This window comes from Ornithorhynchus anatinus, chromosome 4 (genome assembly GCF_004115215.2).
Source record: "Ornithorhynchus anatinus isolate Pmale09 chromosome 4, mOrnAna1.pri.v4, whole genome shotgun sequence".
Classification (NCBI taxonomy): domain Eukaryota; kingdom Metazoa; phylum Chordata; class Mammalia; order Monotremata; family Ornithorhynchidae; genus Ornithorhynchus; species Ornithorhynchus anatinus.
Genome location: NC_041731.1, coordinates 15,805,813 through 15,818,584, shown reverse-complemented (window position 1 = coordinate 15,818,584; position 12,772 = coordinate 15,805,813). Strand labels below are relative to the sequence as shown.

Genomic DNA, 12,772 nt, shown 5'->3' with positions numbered 1-12,772 from the left:
TTTATTATATTTACATTTTATATAAATACATTTATAAACATTTTTATTTATAAGTATCATATTTAATAATAATAATAATGTTGGTATTTGTTAAGTGCTTACTATGTGCCAAGCACTGTTCTAAGCGCTGGGGTAGATACAGGGTAATCAGGTTGTCCCACGTGAGGCTCACAGTTAATCCCCATTTTACAGATGAGGTAACTGAGGCCCAGAGAAGTTAAGTGAGTTGCCCACAGTCACACAGCTGACAAGTGGCAGAGCTGGGAGTCGAACTCATGACCTCTGACTCCGAAGCCCAAGCTCTTTTCCACTCAGAACACTGTACTACGTATTTAGGAGGGTACAGTGTAACAGAGTTGATTCACAAATTCCCTGCCCATAAGGAGCTTTCAGTCTAATTTTAAACATATTTCAAGTCTGAGGTGAGACTTAATCCTTCAACTAACACTGCAGCAGGATCCTTGGTTGATGGTATTAGAATTGAATTTCAATAAAACTACTACTAGCAACAGGTACTATTTCAGCAACTAATCTGAATAGCAAGTCAGATTGTAAACCAATCTGCAGAGCCTCAGTTACCTCGTCTGTAAACTGAGGTTTAAGTGTGTGAATCCCAGTGTGGGAGAGGGACTGTTTCCAACCTGATTAATGTGTATCTACTTCAGTGCTTAGAACAGTGCTTGGCACATAGTAAGTGCTTAACAAGCATTGTTATTATTATTATTATCACTCAATAAAGACCCTCAATTGATCGATTTATCCGTGGAAAATCTAAACTTTCCCAAAGACTTTCCTAACCTGGCAATTGTTGGGCCCCAGTAGAGAAGTAAGATGGGAATGGAAGGAACAATGACCAAAACTTTACTTTTACTTTTCTCTGATGGGAAGGAGGAGGACAGAAATGGAGTAGGGGTAGAACTTAGAGAAATAATGCAGTTACAGAAGTCAGACCAGGGAGAGGCACCAATTAGAGCAGTGATAGATCTCTTTTTTTGCTTAACCGTTTACTGTTTGATGAAACAATTTTAAGGAACATTCAACTGTTGAACAATGAAGAGTGGTAGGCATCAGATCTTAGCTTTGTCTAAATATTTCCATGTATTAATTGTTGATTATAATAGTCTGAGAATCAATGAGTTAAGATCCTTTGTGCTCAGAAAGAGGGAAGTACAAATACTACCTAATCATATCTTTTTCATGACCTTTCCCAACAACTTCCACTGAAACTAAACAGTGTGGAAATTAGGAGAAAAAGAAACTTTGAAAGATTATAAATGCACACTTAAAATATAATTTATTAAATTTCTGGAAGATCATTTATTTCAAATTTGGGGTGAAACAGGATATCGATTGTCCTTTATCTGCTTGTATGTAACAAGATGTGTACTGCCTGTCAGCTGCCTAGCCAGATCTTTCTTTTCATATGATATAAAATTTCTCTTCAAAGATCTATCAGTCAAATTATGATAATTTCTTATGTGGGATAATCAAATGCTTCAGAAAGTATTTTATTAAGTTCCACTTTGCCAAATTTCCTCATCCTGTAACAATTGGTTATTGTGAGTTTAAAGAGGTGGGGCTCTAAAATAGTTTAGGGGTCCACAATACCAGTCACAGAAAAAAAAATTACCAATATTACCCACTGGATTTATTTCTTCCAGATCAGTCTAGAATGAAGCATAGTAAAAAGCTATATTATCCGGCAGTGTGGAAGTGTATAAAAGATGATCTCCGTGATGCTCACATCAATGAGTACAGTTTCTTCTTTAGCAGCATCATCTTTGAACCAAAGACCAACTGAAATCTCTAGTAACTAGTTTCACTCTTTGTTCCCTTGTAGGGAATACTTGCACCTATACAGATAAGTTTGCAAGGACTAGAATATGCTTGATTTCAAATTTCATTTCATCTTTGAAATCACACCACTCCCAATCTGAGAGTTGTTTCCCAGGTTGCCCTGAGCTTCAGCCTAGACCCTTAATGAACCAGAAAATTTGCTAAGTAGAACCTCCCCATTCCTCAGCATTCTGGGTAACAAGACTTTACAGCATTTGCGTTTTCAAATGCTCCTATTAGTATCTGGTTACCAAAACATTTTTTACTTCAATGTTCAAGTTACAAGACCGCTAAACTGTGAGGAAAACTGAACAGTAAAACAAAATCTGGGAAGAAAAGTATATAATGTCACTGTGATTTGAAAAGAACTAGTAGCAGCATGGCCTAGTAAAAAACGCACAGACCTAGGAGCTGGAGGATCTGAGTTCTAATCTAAGCTCTGCCACTTGTCTTCTGTGTCATATGGGGCAAGTCACTTAACTTCTCTGTGCCTAGGTATTTTCAACGGCAAATTGGAGATTCAGTGCTAATTTTCACTCATGTATGACTGTGAGCCCCATATAGGGAGAGGGACTGTACTGATTAACTTGAATCCACCGCAGGGTTTAGACCAGTGATTGACACAAAGTAAATGCTTAATGAATACCATAAAAAACAACACAGTAACTGGAGATTGACATTTTTTCCTTTTGATTTTAGTTCTCTAGCAACTCTAGAAGGGAAATCTTGGCTGCTTCTAAACCAAACTATTTCTGAAACTATGAAAATAGGGGTAAACACGACCATTACGGCACTGAACTTTCTACTGTCTGGGAGCAAGGAAGGTATGTACGATGACGATCCTCTTTTTGTTAAAATGTTTGGTATTTTACAAACAATGACCTGATATTTTTTGTGAAAAAGATGTAATGAATGTGAACATTTGTGACAAAGTCCATATACCACATGGGTTCACAGTGTCTTGAATTGGGTGTCAGATTCTAAGATTCTCATTTTTTTTACAATTCGATGAGGGAAAGAAGGCAACTTTTCATACTTATTCTTCTATGTCAACTTTAATTAATTAATTAATTAATTCATTCATTCATTCAATAGTATTTATTGAGTGCTTACTATGTGCAGAGCACTGTACTAAGCGCTTGGAATGAACAAGTCGGCAACAGATAGAGACAGTCCCTGCCGTTTGACGGGCTTCCTCTCCCGTATCACAAACTAACCCATTCTTAGCCCAGGTCCAGCCTGTACAAGTTTCAGGAGACCAAGTATGCAGTCAGGACAAGCAAAGATCAAACAGTGTGTAACAGGTCAGAAATCTAAGATGTGGAAATGGTACCATATAATAATAATGACATTAATGATGATGGTGGTATTTAAGTGTTTACTATGTGCCATACATTCTGCCAAGCACTGGGGTAGATACGCAGTCCCCGTCCCACATGGGGCTCACCGTCTTAATCCCCATTTTCCAGATGCAGTAACTGAGGGCCATAGAAGTGAAATGACTTTCCCACAGTCACACAGCAGACGAACGGTGGAACTGGGATTAGAACCCAGGTCCTTCTGGCTCCCAAGCCCGTGCTTTATCCACTAAGCCATAGTGCTTCTTAACATGACCATTCCATTTACTTCTTTCTTGGACCTGAAAAGGAACAAATAGAACCATCTAATATGTCATTGAGTGAGAGCTGAGCATAATTTTCTGGTGCTTCCAACTCTATCTTGTTTCCTGTCATCAAAGCCAAGCCATGGACATTGAACACATTGCAGAACCTGGAATTCAACCATTTTGACCGAACAGGCATCTTGGAACATTTGGTCATAGGAAATATTATGACTCTCTGTTATCAGCTAGGGACTTTGACATTTATCTGGCTTGACGTGGCCAGGGACTCAGAGCCAGAAAACAATCTTCACTTTTTCCCAGTACTCCTGGCCTTGCAATAAATTTACCAGTCTGAGCTTGGTATGGATGTTTTTACAGCTAAAAACCTGCTGTCTTTTCCTATTAGTTGGCAATAATATTCATTTCCCTTCCCAGATTTCGTGTACTTCTGACTTAAGCTAAATATAATGCCTGTATTGGATAATATACTTGCAAAATGATCTTTTCGGATGTACATTACTAGAAGAATACAAACCTAAATATATTGAGACTAGAACATTTTAATTTCTTTCCGAACAGGGCCTGGGTACCAACTACCCCTCAGAGATATGCTTTGGAATGATCAGGCAATCAAGCCACAGCTGAAATCCCAATTTGTAGTTGGTGATTTTCTTACAAACAACATCCTGAAATATATCTATGAGGTAAATATATATTTTCTGACCTCTCAGTACCCACTGATTCACTTTCAAGTATAGGAAGTAATGTCTTAGTAAAATCTGGTAATTCTCAAATAATATTTCTAAGGTACCTAGCTGCCCATGCCATTTTTCGTTAAGTGTCTGAAGTGATCTGAAGAACCTAATAAAGTGCTCTGAACATAGGAGGTGCTCAGTAAGTGTTGAGAGTGATTATCTCTCAATGGGAAGATTGGACTAACTGATGCCAATTTACTAGGGAAAAAAGAAATTGTTTTCTGTCTGATGATTATTTCAAGAATATTTTTCTCCAGTTCTACTGTTAGAGCATTTTGAATTGCATTATGCTATTTGATCCATATAAGTGAGAATAAATGGGAACAAATAGAGAGTCAATGTCATAGAAGGGAGCAAACATCCTCCCACTTTTAGGATACACCAAAGGGATTATTTTGAAGTTACTCCCTTCAGATACAAACACCTGACAAACTTTGCTGAATGTAAGGAAGAATTTGACTACTCTGGGATATGTTGAATTTTCAAGTTTTCAGAGTTTTCAAGCTGTGCGAGTATGCACCAAGAAGTACTTGAATTAGATATAGATAATATTGGGAAGGTTGCAAGGAAATTTTTTTTTTAATTGCTCAACTAAGGACTGTAAGAAATGAATGGCTGCTGCCTAATGAGGAATATTTGAAAACCATAGGCTGTTAGGTGCTTAGGGCGTCTCATATTTTTGTCCATGAAAGAAAACCCGATGATCTTTCTTGAGTACTACACGTAGGTTCAGTCAAACTAAAAAAAAGTCACTTGCTTCTCTGATTCCATGTAAGTAAGCTAACATGCTTTCTGACTGTCAGCATTTCTCAAAATCCTTTCAAAGAGAATCTCATCCCATTATTCAATTATAATTCATTTTCTTTAAAAAACAGGATCAATAATATTTTCTTTAGGAAAGGTGAAAATATTTCTTGCAAGGACTAATTGTAAAATGGGCAAGGAATGGAGTTTTACTGTATTCAATTTTATTAGTTTTCTGTTTGTGACTGAGTGTGGATGGCATTTGGCCATTGATAACATTTTACCAAATTAGTGTCTTGAAATGCCAATGAGAATTTGAGCAACAACCACCAAAAAGCTAGGTAAAAGGAATGATTTACAATGCTAAGTGGTGGAGCCCATGACCTTCTGACTCCCAGCCCCGTGCTCTATCCACTAGGCTATGCTGCTTCTCAATATGATCTGTGCAGCTGTATGTAGTATAGCCTGGAGAGGGGTGAGGCTGGAGTCAGGGGGATCAGAAAGAAGGCTGATGCTACTGTTTAGTCACGATATAACTAAAGCTTGAATTGAGGTTTTAGCTATTGGGATGGAAGGGAAGGAGTGGATCTGGTTGATATTACTTAGGAAGAACTGGCAGAATTTAGCAGTAGATTAAATGTAAGAATTGAAGGAGAGAGTAAGGACTACAGGATGACACAGATTTTGTCATTGGCATTTGTTAATCGCCTACTATGTGAGAAGCACTATTAATAATAATGTTGATATTTGTTAAGCGCTTACTATGTTCAGAGTTCTGTTCTAAGTGCTGGGGTAGATACATGGTAATCAGGTTGTCCCACGTGAGGCTCACAGTTAATCCCCATTTTACAGATGAGGTAACTGAGACATAGAGACGTGAAGTGACTTTCCCACAGCCACACAGCTGACAAGTGGCAGATCTAGGATTCGAACCCATGACCTCTGACTCCGAAGCCCGGGCTCTTTCCACTGAGCCACGCTGCTTCTCTGAAGCACTATTCTAAGCAGTGGGGTAGATACAAGTTAATCAGGTTAGATACAATCTTTGTCCCACAAGGCACGGTTTAAATAGGAGGGGGAACCTGTATTGAATCCCCATTTCATGATTGTGGAAACTGAGGCACAGAGAAGTGAAATGACTTTCCCAAGGTCACACAGTAGGCAAGTGGTAGATCTGGAATTAGAACCCAGGTCCTCTGACACTCAGGCCCGAGCTCTTTCCTCTAGGTCATGCTGCTTCTAAGAAAATGAGCTAAGAAAAGGACCTGCTTCTAACCCAGGTCCTCTGACAGAGTTGTCAGTGGAGATGAGATTAAGCTTGAATTAGTAATGGGACACTGAGGTCCAAATTTGCTTAGAATGATCACAAATGCTTGCCAAATCTAAGCCCCAATTTTATGGGCTCGATGGAAAGCCATTAGGCTTTGTTTTCAATCTAGCGCTTTTAAATATTTTGGAGAATGTATCCGGCCACCCTCCACCAAACTCAGAATGATATCTAATAATGCTTTTGGATAATGACATTATTTCATGGGGATTTTCTGCAACAATATGCCTACTGAGTATATTTCTAGGGGTAGCTAAATTCTGGGAAGTTCTGAGAGTGGTGTTTTGTGGTTGATTTGGCTTGATTTCCTGCATCAGGGTTTCATCAAATTGTGATGAAAATCAAAGAATATCTATGTGTCCCCCTCAGCAGAGAGACATTGCAGGCAATTGGCAGACCCGGGATTAGAATCCAGGTTCTCTGACTCATAGGTCTGTGCTTTTTTTACTAGGCCATGCTGCTTCTCAATGCTCAGTGGCTTCTTTTTTTTTTAATGGTATTTGTTAAGTACTTACTATTTGTCAAGTACTCTTCTAAGCACTGGGGTAGATACAAGCTAATCAGGTTGGATACAGTCCCTGTCCCACATGGGGCTCACACTCTTAAACCCCATTTTACAGATTAGGAAACAGGCACAGGGAAGTTAAGTGATTACCCCAACATCACACAGCAGACAAGTGGCAGGGCCGGGATTAGAACCCAGGTCCTCTGATTTACAGGCCTGTATTCTTTCTGCAAGGCCATGCTGCTTCCTAATGCTCTTGGTCTGGCATAGATGGTTACATCATCTTCATTTGTGTCTTCCTCTTTATTTTTCAGATGTTTCAGCAGAAGCAAAATGGTTTCCTGCCTCAGTTGCTTACTGGACTGGAACAAAGTTTAGTGGGCTTCATGGACCAGCACCCCAAGAGTAGTGAACCCTCACAGGTGGCTTCAGCTCTGCCCACTACAGTTCATCTCTTGAATGAAAGTTTGAGGCTCTTCTCGCATAAAAGCAACCTTGATTCTTCAGTAAAGTAAAGCAAATTTGATGACTTCCACTATTTCTCAAATTCTATTTCTCAAGAGTAGTTCATTTTTAAGGTTAGACAAGCACTGTAACCCCCAAATAACTGATAAAACAAAACATTCATTTAAACATATTGAAGTTGAAACTTGCCTTGGAATAGAAAAACACTTACCTGGAATATATCTTATGCATTTTCAGAGATTAGACTTTATTTAGTTAATTCCCACAGATGTCATGAGAAATGCCAGAAATGAGTCAAAACAATGGTCCATCCTGCTTATTATTCTAACTCTTGCAGTAGCAACAGAAGGTGAATCTGTGCTCGATTTCCATATTAGACTCCCAAAGCTTATGAAAATGTAATTGCTATAATTTAAATTGTGGCTTATTTTATTTACACTGTCATTTTAATTTTGCAATTTTGCCATTGTTATACAGCAGCCCAGGCCCACATAAATAGAAATCTCTACAGGACTATACACAAAGTTTGCATATACATATTGAAGAAATACAAAAGTTAAATTCTTAACGATGATGATGGGTCCCAATTTCAAGCTTCTTTACGAAATTGTTCTGTTCACCCATATTCAAGCTAAATGAGGGTATATTAACTATGAGAGCTTGAATTTTTCAGTACTGGCACATGCAAATTAGTAGCGTGAATGTTACATTTGCATTTAATTTTCAAATAAAAATGTAAGGAAAATAAATCCTACTTGAGCTAATGGGGTGTTTTCATAATGATAGATTTTTCTTGTAGAGGCAAATAGTTAAACACAGTCAAAGTGATTGGCCTTAGAAATACTCCATAAAGATGTGTCTATACAGATTGGAACTTTCCATGGCCTTGTGACTCTCCATTGATTATGTTGTTTTCTCTTCTTATTTTCTCTCATTTTCTGACTCATTTTTGTAGTCATTCACAAGGGCCCCAAGATGAATGCTAACTGGATAATATTGCACCTTATTACAGTCCTGGTTTAAACAAATAGCTCAATGAGGTTTAGGATGACATTTTTTTTTTCCTACTTCCTCATTCCTCCTTGTTACCATGGATGATCCAGAATGATCAGCTTACCCGAATCACCTCTACTCGTGAAAGATATATGTGTAAACACCCACCTGGTTATTGAATTTGTGAGTTACCTGCATGTGAACTGAACAACTAGATTTGAGGACACATAGGGAAAATGTACAGAATTGGAAATGATGTGGATTTTCACCTATTAGAGGTTGTCTCGATCAAAATTTCAAGCACATCTGAAGAATCCATATCTACAGTTTAACCCTTGTCAACCAAAGCTTCAGTGAAAATTTTACCATAGTTTATTAAGCATGCTCCATTTTATTTTCAGCTATGTGTTTCAGTGTACAGATTTCATTTTTTTTGGATTTTAGTTGTGCCAGAAAAAATGAAAGCGAAAAGGAAACATAGCTTTGGGCACCACAGGGATTTCATTGGGAAAGGATGGGGTCAATGAAATGAGGAGTAAAAAACGAGGTAAGGAATAAAAAAAAAAACAACTAAGGATGCTCTTCTCAGCACTGATGTGACTTGACTTTGGTTCACAAAAGAACAGGTGTTGCTGGATATTTGGACAGGATGAAATGAGATTATCCAGTGAGGACTGAAGATCTTCCAGGGTGTTTTCAGAATGTTTTATAGTGTCCCTGTAAACAATACACTACTGTTTACTATGCTGGTGAGTGTTTACACTTGTAAGCAAAAATCAGCCCTATGTGGTTGGCCTTTTCCACGACCCCATCTTCTGTATTTCTGTCTGATGCCCATTCTGCCTTAATCGATTTCTACATTTGAGAACATCACTCTATTCAGTTCCCTTTATCCTCCTTCTACTCCTCCCTCTCTAAAGCTTGAAAGCAATGTGCCATTTACCCTTGGACCCACAGAGTTAGAGCAGGTCTATCCGAAGACATCGAAGCAGCTCTGAAAATACTTCAATTTACTCAATGGATTTACTGTACCAAAATCATTTGGTTTTAGATAAGTACTAGAGAACAGGAACAATTTCTCTTCTTAAAGATGTCACAGGCTAATAGGGGAAACAAGGCAGATTAACACAATCAATATATTTAAATCAATACAATAGTTAGAAACTCATTGCCAAAGACAAATAAGTCACAGTTGTTCCAATATGCTGGAGTATAAATGGTGTTAATTGAGGAGAGCTTCCTAAAGAAACTAGGAAACTACATGGCTTTTGAGTTGTACATCTTAGACATTTTCAAATAGTCAATTTAATAATATAATAATGGTGTGACAGCTGGTCCTCAGATATACATGAAACATGATATAGAAAGGTTTAATCTGGAGTTCTTCTCGACATAAACCAAGGATTCTGTAAAGCTGTCATTCAATAGGGACAGTTTTCAGTGAAACTATTTTTCAGTACTGTTAGAAGCAATAAGGGGCATACTATTTTCTTCCTCTGGATAAAAGAGTTTACAAACTACAAAGTGCCCCCCTCCAAATATTCTCAAAGGTAAGGGTCCAAGCAAAACCAAGCAAGTGATTTATCAGGACCATATGCTCAGTACATGAGACTATAAATTGAACGAGAAATGAATGAGCTCTAGTAAAAGAGGACTACTCTAATAATACAGTGTTCATTTCCCTAGATAAAGGTTTGAATTGATTTTCGTTTCTTTGTGTTTTTTCCCCTTTTGGCCTATAGAGTAGACAGTATGGCAAAACTGCAGGCTGTGCTGCAAAATCTGTCTCAGTGGCCACTGCTGAAAGGATTGCTTCTGGTAGATGGAGCGATAAGAAATGTACTAACCAAGACTCTTCGTTTCACCACAGGTAAAATGGCACTGAATGACTAAAAGGCTATCATGAAATTGAGAGAAACTTTATCAAGCTACAAAATAATATTTGCTAGGATTTTATCCCTAGGTGCGATGGTAGCTAAAACAATAGATGGATGACTGACAACCCCGTCCACCCAGTGCCATGTATAGATTGTCTCTTTTGTCGTGACTGAATTTCCTATTTGCTGCACTGGGAACCATTGTGAGGTCCACTCTGTAAAGCTTGTTTTCTAAGAATCAGTTATTCTTAATCATAGTGCACCAGGCTGATCTGTCTGCTGCTGCAGACTTCCAGTTGTCCTCCGGTATGCCACATAATCTAAGGTTTCATTTTTTACAGGAGCTCACACTTTTTTAGTCCATTAAACTGAGGTCCACATCGAAATAACCAAAGCAAACTCACCACACTGCAACTGCCTTCAATCGTATTTATTGAGCGCTTACTGTGTACTCAGCTCTTGGAAAGTATCTGCTCCTTTTTTACTTGTAATGTAGGCTTTAGTAGGTCCAATTAATCCATCAATCAGTCATATTTATTGACTTACTGTGAGCAGGTCACTGTACAAAGTGCTTGGGAGAGTACAACACAACAATAGATGCATTCCCTGCCCACAGCAAGTTTACAGTCTAGGGGGGAGACAGGCATAAATATAAATAAATTATGGATATTTATGTAAGTGCTCTGGGACTGGGCAACACTAAAGGGAATGGGAAAAGAGGAAATAAGGACTTTGTCAGGGAAGTTTTCTTTGGAGGAGGGCAGGAGGAGCATAGGGAAAGGTGGAGCTCAGTCTGGGAAGGCCTTCTGGAGAGGTGAGCTCTCATTAGGGCTGTGAAGAGGGGAAAAGAGTTAGTTTGGTGGATGTGAGGAGGGAGGGCATTCCAGAACAGCGATAGGACATGGCCCAGGTGTCGACGGCGGGAGAGGCACGATTCCTTTCTTCCAGCTCCTCGTGACAATGGGATTTTTCTATGTGGGGCTACGTGAAGGGACCGCAGTGTCTTGTGGATTTCCTGTTGATTGGGCCCTCAACATAGAAGTGAATAATTTCAGTATAGCAGGGTTTCTGTGAAACAACATTTATTTTTAACAGCTTATGGAAAAGCAGTTTTAGAGGTCTCTGTAAACAGCTGGTGTTAGAGAAGACCAGTCCCTCAAAATGAGTTTTTTTTTTGACACAGAAATAAAAGTAACTTTAGAGGAACAATATGATGCCTAATTCTCAGGAACTCTCTCTTCATGGTTATGGGTCTATCCTTTAGTATTTAGAACCTTTCTCTCTAATAACCTATTATGGATCTCTCATTAATGAAGTGAACCATTTTTGAGCCTTTGAACCTCCCTATTTTCTCCCCTTAATAATCCACCTAAATCTTTCTAGAGTTTTTCAATACCCTTAAATTTTCCCTTCAACGATCTTAACTTTTCACTCACGTTCATGAGGATTATAATCGGGTATCAAAATCTGTTATGAATCTATTGATAATTTAGTCTGCCTAACTTCCTGTGATTACCAAATGCTCATCTTTACAACCTGTTATAATAATAATAATAATTGTGGTCTTTGTTAAGCGCTTACTATGTGCAGAGCACTGTTCTAAGTGCTGGTGTAGATACAGGGTAATCAGATTGTCCCACATGGGGCTCACATTTTTTAATCCCCATTTTTACAGATGAGGTAACTGAGGCCCAGAGAAGTTAAGTAACTTGCCCAAGGTCACATAGCAGACAAGTGGTGGAGCCAGGATTAGAACCCACAACCTCTGCCTCCCAAGCCCGTGCTCTTTCCACTGAGCCACGCTGCTTCTCTGTTAAGTGAAAGTATTTCATTTTGTGCCTTGCATCTACAGTGTACAATGTGACTTTATATTCTATTTAGAACGTGGTCTCTGTTTGAACTCAGTGAACCAGATTCTGTCTACCTCCTCAAACAAATGTTTCTACTATATGGTAGCAACCAGTTAATCTGTAAAGGAATTAAGTCCTGTCCAGGAATGAATGGTTCTTGATCTGGGGAATGATTCTAGAATTTGAAACCTTTTATCTAAATGCATATTGAGAACTGATGTGTTCCACCGTACTGAGGAGAGGTTTCTAGATGAATGCCTTGTGCTTAGCTCTAATTGGCCTTTGTGGGTCTCACACCTGCTCTGGCTCTGCATCCTGTGAAGATTAACAGAATGGAGAAAAAAAGGGTACAGCTGACTTCCAATTGCTTGCTTTTTCTTAAGGAGTCACTCCAGACAACTGGGCTCTGGGAGTAGGTTAGTCAGGACCGCAGTACACTATTGCTTACAAGGGCTTTTAGTGCATTTCCTATAATATGAGAGAAGAACAGTTACATAATAGTTTTATAAGTGTATTTTTATTGATTTACACAGGCTTGTCTTATAAATAGATTATTGATCACTCTACTCCCAAGCAAGTTTACTGCAGTGTTGTGGATCATAGCTGAGGTATTGACTTTGCTTTTCCAAATGAGAGAGAACAAAATAGGAAGCACAAGGAAGAAATTGGTCAAAATGAATTTTCAGAAATTCAATATATCTTTCAATGTTGTGTGATCTCTGTGTATAATGGTATTTTCTACTTCTGATAAGTAATCAAGATCTTTGATGTGCATTGTGGGTTTTTTTCCAATAATATAAAGATGTACACAATCTTG

The 12,772-nt window shown here is 38.5% G+C and overlaps 1 protein-coding gene across 1 annotated transcript in view; it reads left to right on the top strand.

Annotated features, from left to right (window-relative positions):
- ABCA13 (ATP binding cassette subfamily A member 13) overlaps window positions 1-12,772 on the top strand; it is a 247,710-nt gene that overhangs the window by 17,240 nt on the left and 217,698 nt on the right. Inside the window, exons 8-12 of the mRNA XM_039911957.1 lie at window positions 2,536-2,660; window positions 4,019-4,143; window positions 7,085-7,281; window positions 9,686-9,778; window positions 9,971-10,098. Of these exons, the coding sequence (XP_039767891.1) occupies window positions 2,536-2,660; window positions 4,019-4,143; window positions 7,085-7,281; window positions 9,686-9,778; window positions 9,971-10,098 (668 nt within the window). The remainder of the gene's footprint in view (window positions 1-2,535; window positions 2,661-4,018; window positions 4,144-7,084; window positions 7,282-9,685; window positions 9,779-9,970; window positions 10,099-12,772) is intronic.